General features: G+C 47.4%; 1 protein-coding gene across 1 annotated transcript in view; it reads left to right on the top strand.

Moving 5' to 3' along the window:
* Window positions 1-17379, top strand: part of MCPH1 (microcephalin 1) — a 190547-nt gene that overhangs the window by 24783 nt on the left and 148385 nt on the right. The window contains exons 5-8 of the mRNA XM_058666665.1: window positions 901-1015; window positions 2901-3038; window positions 3854-3943; window positions 6557-7660. Coding sequence (XP_058522648.1) covers window positions 901-1015; window positions 2901-3038; window positions 3854-3943; window positions 6557-7660 — 1447 coding nt within the window. The remainder of the gene's footprint in view (window positions 1-900; window positions 1016-2900; window positions 3039-3853; window positions 3944-6556; window positions 7661-17379) is intronic.

Here is a 17379-nt window from a genome sequence, read left to right as displayed (position 1 = left end):
GACATAATTTTCTGAGTTAGGTGTCTGGAAATGAGATTGCTGGGCTGGAACAAGGCTTGTATTTTTACGATTGTTTCCTGCCATTCCTTACTAGAGTGCAAGTTCCATCGTGGCAGGGACCTTTCTGGGTTCTAAGAGCAGGGCTTGTCCAGGAGTGAGCGAGTGACGGGTGGGCTAGATCGGGAGCCACACATCGCTCAAACAAAGCCTGTAACGAAAGAAGTCAGACCAGGACCCCATGTGAGCCAGGCTGGGACTTAGCTGCAACCTAGAACCGAGAGAACTCATGCAGAGCTAGGGTTCTATAGAAAGAACTTTGCCATGGAGGAGTAACACTTGTGCAAAGTACAGTTTGTCTCTGGTGAAAGTTGGGTAGAAGATGGGCCCAGTGGGGTAGCCCGAAGCAGTGAGCGTGGGAGCATTGTGAGTCTGTGTTCAGGCGGTGTCCACTTTGCTTGAGGACGATGAGAATGTCTAGTTAACCAGGGCGTGGCCCGTGGCTGTTACACTGCAGCCTCCTGTGGAGTTCCTGGGACACAGAGACAGTGAGAGTGTGCAGGCAGGTCCGCCTTTGTGTTTCAGTGCTGCGACTTTGAGGGCAAGCTGGTTTGACAGTAGTAAAACGTAAGAGATTTTACTTCTGGTAAGAATTCTCGTGAAATCAGGAATGTTGAGATCCTGAAAGTGTCTGAGAAACAGCATAATATAGAATCTTTTATTTGGTCTTTTAAATTACATTCTTTTTTAAAAAAAATAATTGTACGAAAAGAAATGCTGCAATTGACAATGCAAGAAAGAAACTTTCAGTAAGTTTAATTGGTGTTATGAAAGATCAGAAGTATTTGGGGAAGATTCCTTCCCCCGTTAAACACTTACAGTACTTTTGTATTTTTTGTACAGCGTAAATGCATGCAGCCCAAGGATTTTCTTCCCAGAACACCAGATAATGATAAAAGACTTCAAAAGAAATTTGACAGAATGGCTCAAGAGCTACAGAGGCAGAAAACTACTCAAGGTCAGCCACGGCACTGTAGAAACCTGTGTGTGTCCATGCGTTTGGCCGCGTTTCCTGTTGGCCGTGGTGGGCAGGTGTGGGTCTCTGACAACGTCTGCACGAGTTTGAGGCCCGAGAAAGGAGCACAAAATGTGCATGGCCCAGAAGCCGACTCGATCGTGCGTGATGCAAACACAGGACGCGTTCGTTCAACGCTTTTTTTCATCTGTATTACTGTGTCAGATTCTGCAGTCTGTATTGCGACGCTGTTCAGGTCAAACAATCAAGCTTTGTTGAAGCCTCTACAGCATGACAGAAGGGATCAGACATTCAGCCTTCACAGAGCTGCCCTGCCCGTCCTGCCTGGGTCAGAGCTGCCCTGTCCGTCCTGCCTGGGTCAGAGCTGCCCTGTCCGTCCTGCCTGGGTCAGAGCTGCCCTGTCCGTCCTGCCTGGGTCAGAGCTGCCCTGCCCGTCCTCCGTGGGTCAGAGCTGCCCTGTCCGTCCTCCCTGGGTCAGAGTTGCCCTGCCCGTCCTCCGTGGGTCAGAGCTGCCCTGCCCGTCCTGCCTGGGTCAGAGCTGCCCTGTCCGTCCTGCCTGGGTCCGACAGATGCCCCCATCCTGCTCTACAGTTCCCCGGTGTCCTCCCAAAGACGACGGTTGAGGACAAAATGCCTTGCTGGCCGTGGCTGATGTCCTGGAACCTGTGTGATGCGACACTTTGCCTGGCCTCAAGTCAATGCTATACCTTCCCCTGCAACTTTTGGCCTTGTTACTTATACCAGATAGTATGTTTGAAAATAATTGAACAAGAGGGAAGAAATAAATACAAAAATCTCCTTTTTAGATTAGTAGAAATTGCTCTTCAAGTTTCTATTTTATTATAATTTGAAAAGCAGGTCTTAGAAGGAGAGAGGGGTCTTTCTTCCTCTGATTCATTCCCCAGATGAATCAAAGCTGAGCTGATCTGAAGCTGGGAGCCAGAAGCCCTTTTCAGGCCTCTGCGGATGCAGGGTCCCTCGGACCCCGGGCCGTCTTCCGCAGCCTTTCCAGGTCCCAAGCAGAGAGCTGGGACACGAAGTGGTGCCCACGTGGGATACTGCTGCCGTAGTGTAGAGGAGTAAGCTAGCTGCACCTGCATGCTAGTCCCAGAAATTGCCTTTTAGAAATCATAAATGTAAGACATTAATGACTGCATTGATGTGTACCTGTGGATTAGTAGACTACAACGAGTGTTCTGAAAGTTACTGAGGAGATGGGACTGGATGGTTATTGCCAAAATGCTAAACTTTGAGCATATGCAGTTAAGTTCTAGAAAAATGTACAAGTATGTATCCACATACGACAAAAATCCATATTTTTTTGGCACAGACAACAGTCATAATCCTTGCTTCGCACATAGACAAGCTGAAACTAAGCAAAATCGCTTTTAGCAGTCAGATCACATTCTTGCTCTGCAATTTGGCAGTGTAGTTTGATTACAGATAAGTTATTGAACTCCTCTGTTTTATTATGCTCATCTTAAAAAAAAATTAATGTATTTATTTGCAAAGCAGAGAGGAGGACAAAAAGATCTTATGTAAGCTGGTTCGCTCCCCAAATGGCTGGCTTAGGGGAAGGCCGGAGCGCAGAACTCTGTCCGGGTCTCACACGAGAGTGGCAGTGGCCCGTCCACTTGCAGAGCGGCCAGGACATGACCCAGCACCCCAGCATGGGATGGCATGGTTTCCAAGTGGTGGCTTAACCGATGGCCCTTAGCAGTTACGTTGCTGGCCACTAAGCTGGTGGTAGAATGTTCCAGAGGGCGAGGGACTGATGTTAAAAAGAGGACACTACAAGTGCAGGGAAGATTTCTTGAAGGAAGTCATGAGCGTTTTTGAGCTCAAAATTCAATCTGTTTGTTTTCAGATAATATCCCTGTTCTTTTGTTTGAACCTAATGGTGTGCTCACGTACAGTTCGACCGTTCATAGCTACAGTCACCACTCTGCGATGGAGAAGAGGCTCCAGGCAATGAAAGAGAAGAGAGAAAACCTTTCCCCTACTTGTGAGTGGTTATAGTCATGGATTAACTTTGGTGAAGAAAAATTGTTGTCATCTAGATGTTAGTTAATGTCTCCGAGTCTAAGGGCCGTGCGCTAGCCTTTGTTAAAGTTTTATGGCAGCCATTGTTAGTGCTTTCTTCTAGAAGATTCACACTGCAAAGCATATATTGATTGTACGGTGTTTTCCAGGTTTAAATTCCTACTGGTTGCAGCTCCTTTGTTATTTCTAGCATCTTTGGATATTTTTCCTTTTTAAAAATTAATCAGATTTTTGGGTAGGAAATTGCTTTAAAGTAGGTAATCGTCTATAGTCTGTATTGTGAAGCTGTTCAGGTAGAACAATCAAGCAATGCATTTGTTTATGTTTTAAAATTTATTATTTGTATTGGATAAGCAGATTTACAGAGAGAGGGAGAGACAGAGAGAAATATTCTCCAACCGCTGGTTCACTCCCAGGTGGCCGCAGTTGCTGGAGCTGAGCTGATCCAAAGCCAGGAGCTTCTTCAATGTCTCCTAAGTGTAGGACACTCGTGAGGTGTTGGGCCACCCTGCACTGTCTTCTCAGGTCACGAACAGGGAGCTGGATGGGCAGTGGAGCAGCTGGGACAATAAACCAGCACCCTCTGGGATCCCAGCGCTTGTAAGGCGGGGATTTAGTCCCCGAGTTGTTGCCCCCGGCCCATACCAGTTTATGTTCTCTTTAAAATTTTTTAGAACACTTTCTTTTACACCTCACCTGTGTTTGTTATAAGGTTGTATACCTTCATCTGTTGAAAATATTGAAGTTTGATGGAATGAAATGTGATTCTGTTTTTAGCTTCCCAGAGGTTTGAGCAGTCTGATGAGAAGCCGGGTCGCTCAGTGTGTGACGTGCCGCTGAGCGACTTGCAGAGTACTTCGCTTACAGGTAAAACTCGCTGTTTTCTCTGATCTTGTGTGGTTCTCTTATTTAGGGTTCTAATGTTTCGGGGATGAAACTGGAGCTCATACAGTTATTAAGACCCCTCTTGGAGCACGCGCATCCCCGTCACGGTGGCTGGGTTTGAGCCTCAGCTGTGAGTGCAGCTGTGTGCTGATGTGGTCTAAGAGGGAGCAAGGGATGGCTGGGCTGGCTGTGTCCCTGCCCTGCCCTGGGCCTGCCTCCCTGGGGCCTGGCTTCTGCTGGGCGGTACACCAGTCGTAGATTCCCCTTGGAGAAGAGGCAGAGCTAAGGAAAAATGGTTTCACACAGTGTGCAATAAACATAAAGAACGTGTTGTTGAGTGGGGTCAGTGGAGTATAGAGAAGTTATCAATAATTCAGGAAACAAGTAGAGGACTTCTAATTAGGAGCAGAAAGAACGTCAGTGAGAAATGAAGTTTGGTCTTGAGCCCTTGCTTGAGTTAGAATAATTCCCACATTCTTTGCTTTGCTTTGACTGCAGCAGGTTTTGTTGCCTGACCCACCGTAGGTCCTGAGCAGTTGTGATCCCTGACGACCTGTCTTAGTAAGCGCGTTCCACGGCAGGAACGGCGTGAAACAATGGAGGACAACATCATAGCTTCTTGGCAATCCATTCTTTTTTGTTGCTTTTGTGTTGCAATTATTTGTCTATTTGCCTTAAGTAATTTAAATACTTTTAGTCCTTCTATTTATGTTGGATACGCTTGTTTCCTGAAATTAGAGTAAAGTTCTGATAGCTAACCTAATCTTTTTTTTTTTGCTAAGATTTGTTTTGTAAGAACTGGGGAGAGAGACTTCCATCCACTGGTTTACTTAGATAGTTGAGATCTGTGTGCTGGTTGCTCCCCAAATGCTCACCACAGTTGGGACTGGGGCAGGCCAAAGCCGTGTGCCGTCAGCCATACCTCCCAGATGCTCACCACAGTTGGGACTGGGGCAGGCCAAAGCCGTGTGCCGTCAGCCATACCTCCCAGATGCTCACCACAGTTGGGACTGGGGCAGGCCAAAGCCGTGTGCCGTCAGCCATACCTCCCAGATGCTCACCACAGTTGGGACTGGGGCAGGCCAAAGCCGTGTGCCGTCAGCCATACCTCCCAGATGCTCACCACAGTTGGGACTGGGGCAGGCCAAAGCCGTGTGCCATCAGCCATGCCTCCCAGATGCTCACCACAGTTGGGACTGGGGCAGGCCAAAGCCGTTTGCCGTCAGCCATGCCTCCCAGATGCTCACCACAGTTGGGACTGGGGCAGGCCAAAGCCGTGTGCCGTCAGCCATACCTCCCAGATGCTCACCACAGTTGGGACTGGGGCAGGCCAAAGCCGTGTGCCGTCAGCCATACCTCCCAGATGCTCACCACAGTTGGGACTGGGGCAGGCCAAAGCCGTGTGCCGTCAGCCATGCCTCCCAGATGCTCACCACAGTTGGGACTGGGGCAGGCCAAAGCCGTGTGCCGTCAGCCATGCCTCCCAGATGCTCACCACAGTTGGGACTGGGGCAGGCCAAAGCCGTGTGCCGTCAGCCATGCCTCCCAGATGCTCACCACAGTTGGGACTGGGGCAGGCCAAAGCCGTGTGCCATCAGCCATACCTCCCAGATGCTCACCACAGTTGGGACTGGGGCAGGCCAAAGCCGTGTGCCGTCAGCCATGCCTCCCAGATGCTCACCACAGTTGGGACTGGGGCAGGCCAAAGCCGTGTGCCGTCAGCCATGCCTCCCAGATGCTCACCACAGTTGGGACTGGGGCAGGCCAAAGCCGTGTGCCGTCAGCCATGCCTCCCAGATGCGTGAAACAGTGAGCTGGAGATGGTGGAATGACAGAGACTGGACCAGTGCACTGGTATGGTATGACTTAGGCAGTGGTTAGTGAACTTGGCAATTTCTGGTCTCCCAAAGGTGCGTTCTCGAAGAAAGTGCTATCTCCCTCTTCCCAGCCTGTCCCCCAAGCCAGCTTTCCTGGTTAAAAATCCTGCCTTCGGAGTTTGCTGAGGTGGAAACGAGGACCAGGGGTTGGTATTTTAGTTGTGTTCTGCAGTGGTGGGTGTCCATGTGTGTGTCAGTTTGATTTATGGCAGGTCCACTTCTGATCCAGCTCCCTGCTAAAGTGCCTGGGATGTGCAGTGGAGGATGGACCATGTGCTTGGGATCCTGGACCCACAGGGGCGACCCAGAAGAAACTCCGGGCTCTGCCTTGACCTGGCCCATCCTGAGCCTGTGCCATTGTGGCTACCTGAGGAGGGAACCAGCAAGTCGGAGAGACATCTTCCTCTCTCTCTCTCCCTTCCTGCCTTCCTCTTCCCTTTCCCTCACCTTCTCTTTCATGTTTTCCCTTCCTTCTTTCCTCCCTCACTCACTCCCTTTCTTCCTTCTCTCTCTGTCACTCTCCCCCCTCCTCTCTCTCTTTCTCTCCCAAGGTCTCTAATTCTGCCTTTCACATAAATAAAAGAAGAACCAGATTGTGCTCACTGCTCTTCCTAAGGGCTATGTTTAAAAAGGGTGATTTTATTGGTGAACTTAAAATTAAATTTATAATAATGTAAACCATTTTTTAAAAGTTAAACGCTTCATTAATATTTTCCAGGTGAATCCTTTGCTGGGGATTTACACTCATCCTTTGATGAAATTTTTGGAAACTCAGAATGTGGAAATCAGAAGACTATATTGGGAGTACCTACAAATGAAGTGAAAAATGACAAATGCATTGATTCACCTGAATTGGAAATAAAAAGCATTCAGTTAGCCTCCTCTGCTTGCGTGAGTCACACAAGTCCTCCAAAACCTGTGAATAATCACTCAGAGAAAAAAATAGATGGGCCAGAAGACCCTGTCGGTGATGTAGCCACCTCTGACAGAAAGCAAGCTGAAGGTATATCTAAAAAGATAGGGTCGCTGGTGCCTTCTGCAGCCCACGGCTGTCTGACTTCAAGACCTAGGAATTTCTCAACAAAGAGAAAAAGAACACTGGCTCCAGGTGATAACCCAAAGAAACGGTCCAGGAGGACATTAGTCTTGCCGCTGTGTAGCTCGGGCAGCAGCCCGCGGTTCTTGGCCAGCCCTACCGCTGAGGCCCTGGACGACGCCGAGGCCTCCTACGAGGATTACTTTTCCCCTGGTAACCTCAAGGAAAGGGACTCGGAGAGGCTTCTGTCTGAGTCTCCACTGCCATCACAGCCTGTGCCGATCCACGGCTCAAGTCTTTCCAAGAGGGAGAGAGCAAGCATCTTAGGGATGTCTGACTTTTCCTGCATTGGTGAAGAGCCCAGGGCAGCTGACTTTACCAGTTTAGTAGGGAAACTTAGCTTCAGTCGTCAGAACTCCACAGACGAACTTGAAGACAGTACAGCCTTAAATTTCCCGGCTTCCAAGGAGACAGCTGCTCCAGAAAACTCCGGAGGTGACAGCCAGGCAGGCCTGCAGCAGGGACAGGACCCCGTGTGCCCACGCAGGGACAGCTCCTCTCACCCTGATGACACTGCACGTCCCGGAGGACATGGCGGCAAGCTGACCTCCATGGACAGACAGCCGACTGACCCTCCAAGCATGCAGAAGCAAGGTGTCAGTTCCAGGAGGCTGAGCTCCTGTGCTGCTGGTGTGCAGAGCGAGCGTGAGCTAAATGTGATAGATGCTTGTAAGGTGGAGAAGTCTACGGAGGAAAAGGAAAACATGTCCAGAGGATACAGTGAAAGTATGTGACAAACCATTTCCAGGTGCCTTGTTGCTTGAGTGTGTGACAGCTTGTCTGTATGCTAGGTTTGTCAGATTTTCATAATTATTTTCCTCCCCGCTTTTAATTTAAGAATGTGTATTTAATAATATTTTCAAGTAATAAAATTTCTTGAGGAGTGGAGGACCTGCCATCTGCAGCATTTCCCCGCTTACTGGGCAGTCTGTTTCCGGAGTACCTCTGTCTGCCTTTCCTGCTTTCAGGCCCGAAGCAGAGGTGCTTCCCTGCTGGGAGTCAGGGACTGCGGCATGCTGCTTTATTGTTCAGTCATGGGCTTTTCCATGATGTGATTATGCTACAATGAGGCATACTAAATTAGCCTTTAAAAAAATCTAGATTCGTACTGGTGAGGCTCTTGAGAAAGAAAATTAAAACTTAGCCCTTTCCCTCAGGTAAAAAGCTCATTTATAGCAGGTCTCATTGGATTTCTTATTTGCATCAAGCGTATCATTTAATCAGATTTGTTGCTATCTGTAATTTAACTGTAACCATGAGAGTTCTACAGCAAATGGCATAATGAATTATATTTAGTAATTTGTAGCAAAAGTAGGAGCAAGAGAAGTATTTTTACTTTATAATCACAATTGGATTCTAGTATTCATAATTGAAGAAGTCTTGAGGTTTGACTATATTTACCTAAAAGATTTGGTCAAAATTTAAGGACAGCCAAGTTTTGCTCTTGATCTTACCTAGATCTTCATGGATAAGCTGTGGTACGGGGTGCAGTCCTGACAGCCATTGCCCGGGTCTGTTCCTTGCGGTCGGTTGCATTCTGTTCTCACGAAGAGTTAACTAGTATGTTCAGAAGTGACTTTATCTCTCAACTTTCTGGACATGTGAAATTCTGCAAGAATCTACTGGTTGTATCAGTCCGAACAGGGGTTTTCTTTTTTTTTTTTTTTTTTGGGTGGAAATGTCTCTCTCTGGCCTCTCTCGAGGCCTGCTTTTATTGCCTCCACTCTTTTTTTAAATACATTTTATTATTATTGTTTTTATTTTATAATACAGTTTCATATTCACTTATCCCCTCCCCAGTTCCCTCCCCCCAGTTCCTCTATATCATTACTAACATATAGTTCTTCATACTCAGTCTTTTTTTTTTTATTAATTATTTTGCATTATTTGACAGTTTCATAGGCTCTGGGATTCCCCCCCACCCCTACCCATACCCCTCCCTCACGATGGACACCCCCACCCCATTGCAGCATTATAGTTCAAATTCAATCAAGATTCTTCGCTTGCAAACACATGCCAAGCACATAGTCCAGCTGCTCATTGTCCAGATGGATTGAACAGCTTCTTGGGGAGACTATTTAGCTGCAATCAACCCCTAGTGGTTTTAGTATTTCTCTAGTTATGAATCACTGCCAGTCTCGCCACTCCCAGCTCGATCAGGTCGTTGCAGAGTTCACTGGTTGACACTGTCCATCATAGAGTCTTCATTCGCCCAGTTTTCGCTGCCAACATATATCTTAGATGGTTGATTGACCCGTTCTGTCCTCTGTCTTTTCATGGCTGGGGTTCTGAGTCCAACTGGTCATAGCCACAATCAGCTTGTAGGTGCAATTCCTGGGCTGGTTTGTTTTCGGACTGGAGTTGCTCTGGAACCAGTGGGTGTTGCAAACTAGGTTGGTTCTGCCTAGCACGTACTCAGCATTTGCGTCAACCAGTGAGGGCTGCAGCCTAGTCGGGGCAACCCACAATAACCCCCACTAAGTCCGCCCCCTATCCTCGTTTGCCTATGTGTATAACAGACTAGTCCAGTCTGTCCCACATCCCATTTAGCTCTTGTGTTTGTCCCTGGGTTGTTTTTTTTTAAAGATTTTATTATTATTGGAAAGCCGGATATACAGAGAGGAGGAGAGACAGAGAGGAAGATCTTCCGTCCAATGTTTCACTCCCCAAGTGCGCCGCAATGGGCCAGTGCGCGCCAATCCGGGAACCTGGAACCTCTCCGGGTCTCCCACGCGGGTGCAGGGTCCCAAAGCTTTGGGCCGTCCTCTCCTGCTTTCCCAGGCCACAAGCAGGGAGCTGGATGGGAAGTGGAGCTGCTGGGATTAGAACCGGTGCCCATATGGGATCCCAGGGCTTTTGAGGCGAGGACTTTAGCCGCTAGGCCATGCTGCCGGGCCCTGTCCCTGGGTTTTAAAGCTTAGTTTTAACTAACCAGCTCAGCCATCCAGCCCCCACAGATGTTGTTGAGTTCCTCTCTTTCTAGCCACCCCAGCCCCCTTCCAAATTATCATGTCCTCCCGCGGGAGCAGTGACCCAGGAGGGGGGAACCCATTGTTTCCCTCCTGGGTCGTTCACTGTCCCAGTTTATGCACTTTTCAGGTGGTTCCGCGATTTGACTTAACAGAATTAGTCTCCAGAGCCAGCTTCTGCCAGCTGGTGTAGCGGCTAAGTCCTTACAACCCTCATCCATTCTAATTTATGCTTGCACCAGTAGGGGATAATTTGTTCAGTCTGGCTTTTCCCTGGTCTAGTTCCCATGCTGCGCACAGGTGTTGTAGCCCTGCTTACTGTGGTCTGTCCCCAAACCAGCCCACACTCTCCAGTGGGAGTAGCTGTCCGGTGAGGGGACCAGCCCCTAAATTCCCATGCCAGCTCTGCCCCTCCTGGTTCTCACGTGTGCTGGTTGGGCGCTGCAGTCAAATCCAGTACCGGTAACCTCGCCCTGACATTCCACATTGTACGCTGGTTTTGTCGCAATCAAACCCGGCCCAGCCCACACTCTGTTCTGGTGTTTGGATTTGCCAGTGGACAACATGCACTGATTCAGCCTGGTCTGCCCCTGTCCCGTGCCAAATGTATGCCCGTGGGAAATTTTCCATGGCCTATTCTGGGCTGTTACCTATTGTGCTTCTTGCGCTAACCTGGAGGGTCTGTATCTTGCCAGAGGAGTTGCCCAGGCACCGCACTCTGAACCTCTCCCTTTGCCAAGTTATGCGCATACCAGGGGGTTTTTGAGCCAGCTCTTCTCAGTTCACCTCCTGTCCTAGCAGGAACAGTGGCTTAACCTGGCTGGCTTTTACCCCATTCTGGTTCTTGTTATAGGATGTTTCAGCCGAGCTGTGGCTTGTCTATACCCACGTACAGTTCACAAGTGGCTCAGTGGGCGGTCAAGACCAAGCCTAGCCAGTCTCATGTTTACCCTGGTTATCCAGGACACCAGATGGTATTGGGGTCCGGCACAGTCGGGTGCATCCAATCCCAGCCCATACTAGTGCCTTGGGAGACTACAACTATTTCTAGGTTAGGACACAGCCCCCATTCCCGCACACGTTCCCCTTGGAGGGAGCCTCAACCCAGTTAGCGTATCCCCTTGGCTCCCAGACTGGGCCTGTTACTAGCCGTACATCATATGCCAGCCAGTGGTTGCTCTGACTCAGCTTGTTGCAGTCCCTCATTTGTCCTAGCCTCAGCATTAGACATTGTGGCTTCACATCCTTGATTCAAGCAGAGTAGCAGGTGTAATGGCCCAACTCAGCTTGACCTGTGTTCTATCCTGGCAGGCCCGGGCACAGTTCGCCTTGGGCACCTGGTGGCTGGAGTCAGGGTCTGAGCAAGACTCCCTATCCTGCGGCCCCCCGGCAACTTCCCAGTTGCCGGAGGTTTGAACCCCCGAGCTCTAGATCGCGCCATTTTCAATCCCATTTACCATCCAACGTGGGCGGTAGGTGTGTTGTCCTAGAGATTCAAGCCTCTGTTCCTGGACACTGCAAGGAATCCTGTCTCCCCTATACCAAAGTTGGGCCTATTGATGGGTGTCCCCAAATAGCTTTCCATATGTAAAAATCTCTGAGCTCGCCGCTGCTGGGCAGCCAGCAGGCAGAGCCTGGCACCACTTGGTGCACTGGCTGCCCAGAACAGAGGACTTGCCCTCAGGCTCCCTGCTGCGGGTTTGGTGAATGGAACTCATCTAAGTTGCCTGCTCCCAACTAATGGGAGCAGGGCGGAGCTCAGACTTTAGTCCAGCTCTGAGGTGGCCCCCATTGCTGCTAACCTGGGGGCTCCGTTGCCCCCACCATACTCAGTCTTATGTCCATCATTGCGGGCCTAGACAATGGCAGAGAGTCCAGAATCCTATTGTCAAGATATAGTAAACAGTTTCATCGTAAGTCCTTTGTCTGGAAGCAGAAATGCATACAACACTACATCCTCACATCTGATTGTTAGTCTTCTCCATTTCACAGCTACTGTACATCCCCTTAAATGAAAAGTCATTATTCAAAATCAACAATAGGAAGAAAAGTAGAAATTTACAATGCCATGAAGTTAAATGACATGTTACTAGATATGACAGTGTCCATTACACAATTACTGTACATCCCCTTAAAAAAAAGTCGTAATACAAAATCAACAATGAAAAGAAAAATAGAAATTTACAATGCCTGAAGCTAAATGATATGTTACTAGATATGACGGTCTCCATTACACAGCTACTACACATCTCATTAAATGAAAAGCCACAAAACATAATCAACATCTGGGAGAAAAAAAATTAACAACACCAAGAAGTTAAATAACATGCTATTAAATGACTAATGTGTAGCTGAAGTGAAAATCAAGAAACTTCTTGAAGAAAATGATGTCACTGCATGATCTACGAGTCATTGAATGATTTAATCAAAAGGAAGTGTTTTGAAGAGATGAAACTGACAGAAAACAACAAAACCCATGTGATATAGTTTCTGCTGATCTTTGTTGAAGTGTGTCTCCTCCAGACAATAAAAAGATGGGTTTTGATTTTTAATCCAGTGTACTAATCTATGACGTTTGATTGAGCTTAAGCCATTTACATTCAGGGTTTAATATGTATGGGTGGTACTTTGGTCCTGTCATTTTAGGAATGGGTTGTTCATTGGTTTAGTCTTCTGTTGTCAATTTAGTGGGATGTTCTTCCTGTTTGCCTTTGGTTTTGGTAGGTGCTATTCCTCTGTGAAGAGAACATCTTGAAGTATCCCTTGTAGGGCAGGTTTGGAAGAGGCAAATTCCTTTAGCTTTTCTTTACAGTGGAAGAATTTTATTTCATTTTCAAAGACAAAAGAAAGCTTTGCTGTATATGTTATCCTGGGCCGACATTTTTTTTCTTTCAGAATCTGGAATATATCACTCCATTCTCTTCTTGCCTGTAGAGTTTCCTGTGAGAGATCGCCTGTGAGCTTAATTGGCTTTCCTTTATATGTCAATTGATTTTTTTCATGTGCACATTTCAGGATCTTTTCCTTATGTTCAATTGAAGACAACTTGAAGATCATATGTCTTGGTGAAGATTGTTTTTGATCAAGCCTGTTGGGAGTTCTGTGCCCCTCCTGGAACTTGTTTCCCAATTCTTCCTCTAGATTAGGGAAATTTTCCTTTATTATTTCATTAAATACATTTGCAAACTCAGCTTCTCTTTCTGCACCTTCTGGGACTCCCATAACTTTTTTTTTTTAAAGAATTATTCATTTTATTACAGCCAGATATACACAGAGGAGGAGAGACAGAGAGGAAGATGTTCCATCGATGTTTCACTCCCCAAGTGAGCCACAATGGGCCAGCACGCCGATCTGAAGCCGGGAACCTGGAACCTCTTCCAGGTCTCCCACGCGGGTGCAGGGTCCCAATGCATTGGGCCGTCCTCTCCTGCTTTCCCAGGCCACAAGCAGGGAGCTGGATGGGAAGTGGAGCTGCTGGGATTAGAACCGGCGCCCATATGGGATCCCGGGGCTTTCAAGGCGAGGACTTTAGCCGCTAGGCCCCGCCACCAGGCCCCCATAACTCTTATATTTGGCCTCTTTATAGTGTCTTTCAATTCTTGAATACTTTTTTGGGCCTGATCCAGCTCTGCTGCCAGCTTTTTGTTTGCTTCCCCCTGATGACAGGAAATATCTTCCAATTCTGAGATTCTTTCTTCTTCTTGCTTCATTCTGTTTTGGAGACTCTCCACTGTACTCTCAATTTGCTCCACTGTGTTCTTGATTTCTGATATACCAGCCTTGATTTGCTTTATTGCTTCCTTAAATTCTTTGAACTCTTGCATGAGCTTCTCATTGTTGATCAGAATCTTTAAAATGAGTCTTATGGATTCTGTGTGCCCCATTTTCTCAATGTCTTCCTCAGTTAATTCTGAGGTTGGCAGTGGGTTTTGCTCCCTTGCCGGGGAGTCTTCGGTAATATTCATTGTGCCTTTATCTCTTCTTTTGCTCTTGATCATTGTACTTCTGGTTAGCAGAGCCTTCTCCTTCGCTCAGGTTTCTAAGCTGTGTCACCCACAGGGCTACAATGCAATTTTACTTATTGCAGTTGGTACACACCTTTTTGCGTGCAGCCAATTGTGCCACAACCTCCAGCAAGTTCCAGGTCTGGGTTCTTATGTTAGATTTCCACCATGGTCTCCACAGCCCCAGCTCTTGGCTCACCACTCTCCACCTCCTGTGATACCGTGCTGAGGCTGCACTGTTGTCCCTGCAACCTTTCTCCCACTTCTGGTTGGAGCAGGTCCCAGGATTAGAGAGACGCCAGGTGTCCTATATAATTAGGTTGTTGGTGGTGCTGATCTTTTCGGAACCTGTTGGATGTTAGGTCTGTGTGCCACACGGACCTATTTTGGCTGGTACGATGCCACAGTTGGTATAATTTTCCTGCGGAACCAGTGCAATCACGGACCTCAGCAAGTTCTCGCAAGATCAGCACTTGCGCAGTTCACTATTGTCCCCTGCAGTCCCAAAGCTATTGCCACATTGCCCAAAATGGCGCCTGATGTACAACCACTAAGGTTCTTGATTTGCTGGCCATCAAATCCAAGGGCTATCCCAGACCTGCCCCGGGTGGAACCTGTAGAATGCCACATCCTTGCAGTTCACTGAGTCAGAAATGAGCTCACTCCCAGCTCAGCGTATGCTCAATCCCTTCCCTTACCCTTTCCTGCTTACGCAAAATGGCGCCCAATTCAGCTCTAGGGGGCTGACTGGGCTGTGGAATCCACTCTGTTCTCGCACTGCCCATCTGGGATCTGCTGCTCTGCCTCTGCTCCTGGTCAAATCAAACGGACCAGCAGAACGGACAGTTCTTTGTGTGGGTTCACCACCCAATCTCCCAGTGAAAGTCCCTTCCCACCTGGTTGCTGGTAGAGTTCCGGCTGCTGTGGAGTTCAGATCACCGTGCTGCAGTATCAGTCTCTGCAACACCACACCGTTGTGTCCACTGCTTTCCTGTGTCTGTCAGTCTCCAGGTACCCTCTGCTGTTGTTCTGTCCTTTCCTACAACCTGAAATATGTCCTCTCTGCTTCATCCTGATTAAATGTTTTTCTGTCTGTATAAACGTGTCCTTACTCTATTCCGCCATCTTGATTTCTCCCTAACATGGATTTTCAAAAGAAAAATCAAGTTAACTAAATACCAGAGAAGATGTGTAGTTTCTAGTACCTAGGAACATTCTGTCTTAAAGCCCAGATACTTGTTCTTATTTAACATGGAAAATAATGATACACACTTCTAACGTTTTTCACAATATTTAATGATATGCAAATACATAGTAAGTGGGGGAAAGCCTGACTTCAGAAGGTCGACACACTCTAAGCTTCCAGGAGGTAATGGGAAGGATAGAAGAGGAGGCGGGGCGCTGGCTGGCTTAGTGAGGCTTGGGGGGTGGCTGAAGATGGCTGTTGGCTGTTGCACAGCACTCTAGGCTGGGCAGGTGTGGCCCAGTTTGACACAGTTGGAAACATAACCTCCTAGAGTGTCACTTCCGAGTCATCTACTCCATTTTACCTCTTCCTGAAGGGATGGGAAATCATGTGGTTCCAAGAGAAGAAAAGACTTGTCCAGCCTAAATAATCCTTTTGTTTTATTACATTTAAGTTATGGTCAGATATGTTTCCGAGCCTCCTGTGTGCTTGGTCCTTTGGGGTGAATGGGCCCTGCACGAGCAGAGCCGGAGCAGGAGGACTGTGTATATCTGAGCGTGTCTCTCCATGTCCTTTCTGATTAAATAAAAGCTGTGTTCAGCTCAGTTTCACTTCCTGTTGTTGATGTCTAAAGAATTTAATAAAGCATTCAAGAATAAGCTAAGAGATTCAGTAATGAATATTAAAAGCTAAAAAGGAAACAATGTTGTTTTTAAACAATTTTTAAGTCATGGCTTTGCGTTTTTAAATTAAAATTTTAAAACAGTACACATCCGTCATAACAGAGATTGCTGATATGGTTAAACTTTTTCAAGTTTACAAAAGTGAATTAATAGCTATTGAAAGTGGTGCATCTGTTGTATTCCAGGCCTTTACCTGATTGGTGAGATGGTGGAGGATGGAGTGACATGCCCCTTTCTTATAACAAACTGCATGAGGAAGAGAGAGAGTAAAGGAATGTGCAGCATGGGATTATCTAGAGAAGCAAGTGGCAGATGGGAAGTGGCAGGGGGTTAGGTAAAGCAGCAAGGTAGGGTTCTCTGAGGAGTCCCGTTCAGCCAGTGCCTGTGGGAGGGAGGTGTTGAAGGGAGCCGTGGTGCCGCTTGCCAGAATATGTGCCAGTCCAAAACAACAGCAAGGATGAATGCCCTGGAGTGGAGAAATGTTTGCACAGCAACACGAATGCCTGGTCCATGCAGCAACAACTTACTGAACTACATGAGGGCTGGTAAGATAGGAGGCTGGAGGGGTGGCATTGGGAACTCCAGCATCCCCTCTCTGAGTCTTGGCTGCTCTGCTACAAATCGGGCTGCCTGCTAATGTGCTCGGGAAGGTAGGAGGGAATGGCTCGGAAGTTGGGCCCTGCCACCTGTGTGGGAGGCCTGGGCCATTGCGGTCCAGCAGGGGGAACGTCTGGCTGTCTCTGTCTTCTCTACATTTCAAGTAATCTTTAGAGAGAAAGGAAATTGGAAAGAGGGCCAGATGTCAGGATGATAGGGCTGTAAATCGCTGCCAGAATGTGCGGTTGTTTTTGTTTCTCATTGTGATGAGCAGCCATTGGGGATTTGAGTAGGGGGATAACCAGTTCTGGTGTGTGTTTTAAACGTAACCTTGGATACTTTATGGAAAACAAACTGTGGCTCACAGTGTTTATCTGCTAAAAGCAATCATTGGCAACAGTTCTTTTGTAGACTGTACATGGGTGTGCAACATAAAAAAGCAGGTAGATGCTTTCTGAAAATGTGGATTTTTTTTTTGTACCCAGAATTACATTACTGGCTTAACATGTACTTTCCCCGTGCCCCTCAGTATGTCTGATATATTTCTGTATTGATATCAGTAACCTTTAATGTTTAATGCAAGAGTCAGCAAAATTTTCTGTAGTGGGTCACAGTTAATATATATGTAGTTATGTGGCTAATTGATGAAAGGTAATTTTGTGAAATTTTTATACTCAAAACATTAAAAAAAAAAGTGCGTTCTTTTATAATGATGCCCACAAATGAGAGTAGATTTACTTTTTTGAGGGGAAGAATAAACACATCTCTTAAGTGGGAGTTCAGGTGTTGAGATGATGTGTTGACTGTCTGGTACTGCTGATTCAACCATTCAGCCACCTGAACTCGGTTTGTGTTGCGAAGTATCTAAAGCACGTTGGTTGGTCTGGCCCAGGGTGCAGTGTGGCTCCTGCTTGCTTTGCAGTGCTGCAGAGATCCAAGGTCCCATGGACATCATGCGGTGAGCGGCACAGGCCCATCCAGTCGTGTCCACCGATTGAGCAGAGAT

The sequence above is a fragment of the Ochotona princeps genome, chromosome 7, assembly GCF_030435755.1.
Source record: "Ochotona princeps isolate mOchPri1 chromosome 7, mOchPri1.hap1, whole genome shotgun sequence".
Taxonomy (NCBI): domain Eukaryota; kingdom Metazoa; phylum Chordata; class Mammalia; order Lagomorpha; family Ochotonidae; genus Ochotona; species Ochotona princeps.
Note: the sequence above shows the minus strand (reverse complement) of the source record. Positions and strands in the feature narration are given on the sequence as shown.